Genomic DNA, 1,812 nt, shown 5'->3' with positions numbered 1-1,812 from the left:
CATTCTAACCCCAACCGGCCCGTCAGACACCGCCTACCAAGAGCCTGGGTCTGGGTCTGGGTCTGTCCGAGGTTTCTGCCTAAAAGGAAGTTTTTCCTCTCCTCTGTGGCCCTGTTGCTTGCTCTGGAGGAGACTACTAGACCTGTTGGGTCCTTGTAGATTCTGGAGTGTAGTCTAGACCTGCTCTATCTGTAAAGTGTCTCGAGATGTCTCTTGTTAAGAATTGATACTATAAATAAAATTGAAATGGAATTAAATCAGTTTGTGTAAAAAAAACAAAAAACAGATGCAACTCAGTTTTTATTTTAAGATTTATTGTAAATCAGAGGAACATCAGAGTCGGCTTCTTTAGTTTGAATCCACAGTCCTCGATCTGAGCGGTCCCGGTCTGCAGCCGCGGGTCTAACTCGAGTCCTTAATCTAACACGGATTTAGTCCTTAATCTTAGTCCTTAATCTAACACAAATCCTTAATCTAACACAAGTCCTTAATTTGACACGGGTCCTTAACGATCGACGGTCTGCAGCTGCGGGTCTCGTCTGGTAGAAACCCAAAACTAACGAGTCCTTAACGATCTGGATCAGTTCCTGGTGAGAACGGTAGCTAACCCGTTTATTTAAAAGACGATTCACTTAAAAAACAACAACAAGGTCTTCAGTCGCGGCGTCATAACGCGTCGTAGTCGTCATCGTCGTCGTGCTTCCTCTTCAGCGAGTCGCCGGCCGAGGTCTGCGGCACCATGTTGGCGGTGATGAGGATGTTCTTGGAGCCAATCAGAGACGGGTTGATGAGGACGTTGGAGACGGCGGGCGTGGACGGCGTGACTGTCGGGACGAGAAGAGAGACAGCGTCACACTGGTTCACGTTAAAGGAAACGGGAACAAAAGTGTAATATGAAAACATCTGGAGACAAAACCTCTGAATGTTTTACAGCTGGCGCATTAAGCTAAATGTTAAAATAATTAAAACTAACGAGGATGTTCCCCACAACGCTCATAACAAGTCAAATAAAGGATCAGTTCACTACTTCCATCACATTTTCTAGCATCAAAATGTTAAAAGATTGCGTTAAAAAAAAAATGGGGAAAAAGTCTGAAAAAAGCTGCAAAAATGTGCAAAAACAACAAAATCCGCAGAAAAGAGTAGATTAAAAACATCGGAAAGACGAGGATGGTTCCCTAAAAAGCTCATATTGATTAGGTCACTACTTTCATTACATTTGGTTTGAATAAGTTTCATAGTATTTGAAACAAATCATAAAATAATGCTAAAAACTTTTTTTTTAAATTTAAAAAAGTCAAAAAGAGCCAAAAAAAGCAGATGAAAACATTGTGAAAAGTGACAAGTAAAATAAATGATGAGTTCACTTCTCTTACTGAATATGGGTTTTCTATTTAATGTTATGGCATTTTTTTTTAAAGAAGGTAAGAGAGACAGCGTTAAACTCAATTTTATTATAAAACCTGTAACAAAAGTGTAATATGAAAACATCTGGAGACAAAAACTCTGAATACTAATAATAAGTAATACTTTACTCTATCACTCTATGAACTGAAGGTCTTACTGGTTTTGGTGGTGACCGTCTGAGAGGGGGGCGGGATCTGCACGGTGAACCTCTGGCCCGTCAGGGACACCGGCGTTCCCACTTTGGAGGACACGGACTGGACAGACGGCGCTCCTGCAGAGACAAAGAGACCCGGGTCAGACAGGACCCACCTGGCCGTGCAAAGTCTCCTTTATAGAGACCTTAGTGGTCCCCTAATACTGTATCTGAAGTCTCTTTATATAGACCTTAGTGGTCCCCTAATACTG

The 1,812-nt window shown here is 41.9% G+C and overlaps 1 protein-coding gene across 1 annotated transcript in view; it reads right to left on the bottom strand.

The window, feature by feature from the left end:
* Nucleotides 1–285: 285 nt before the first annotated feature.
* taf9 (TAF9 RNA polymerase II, TATA box binding protein (TBP)-associated factor) overlaps nucleotides 286–1,812 on the bottom strand; it is a 2,785-nt gene continuing 1,258 nt past the window's right edge. Inside the window, exons 2-3 of the mRNA XM_034890860.1 lie at nucleotides 1,565–1,716; nucleotides 286–824 (exon numbers count right to left, since the gene is read on the bottom strand). Coding sequence (XP_034746751.1) covers nucleotides 667–824; nucleotides 1,565–1,716 — 310 coding nt within the window. The 3' untranslated portion in view covers nucleotides 286–666. The remainder of the gene's footprint in view (nucleotides 825–1,564; nucleotides 1,717–1,812) is intronic.

The sequence above is a fragment of the Etheostoma cragini genome, chromosome 13 (assembly GCF_013103735.1).
Source record: "Etheostoma cragini isolate CJK2018 chromosome 13, CSU_Ecrag_1.0, whole genome shotgun sequence".
Taxonomy (NCBI): Eukaryota; Metazoa; Chordata; class Actinopteri; order Perciformes; family Percidae; genus Etheostoma; species Etheostoma cragini.
Note: the sequence above shows the minus strand (reverse complement) of the source record. Positions and strands in the feature narration are given on the sequence as shown.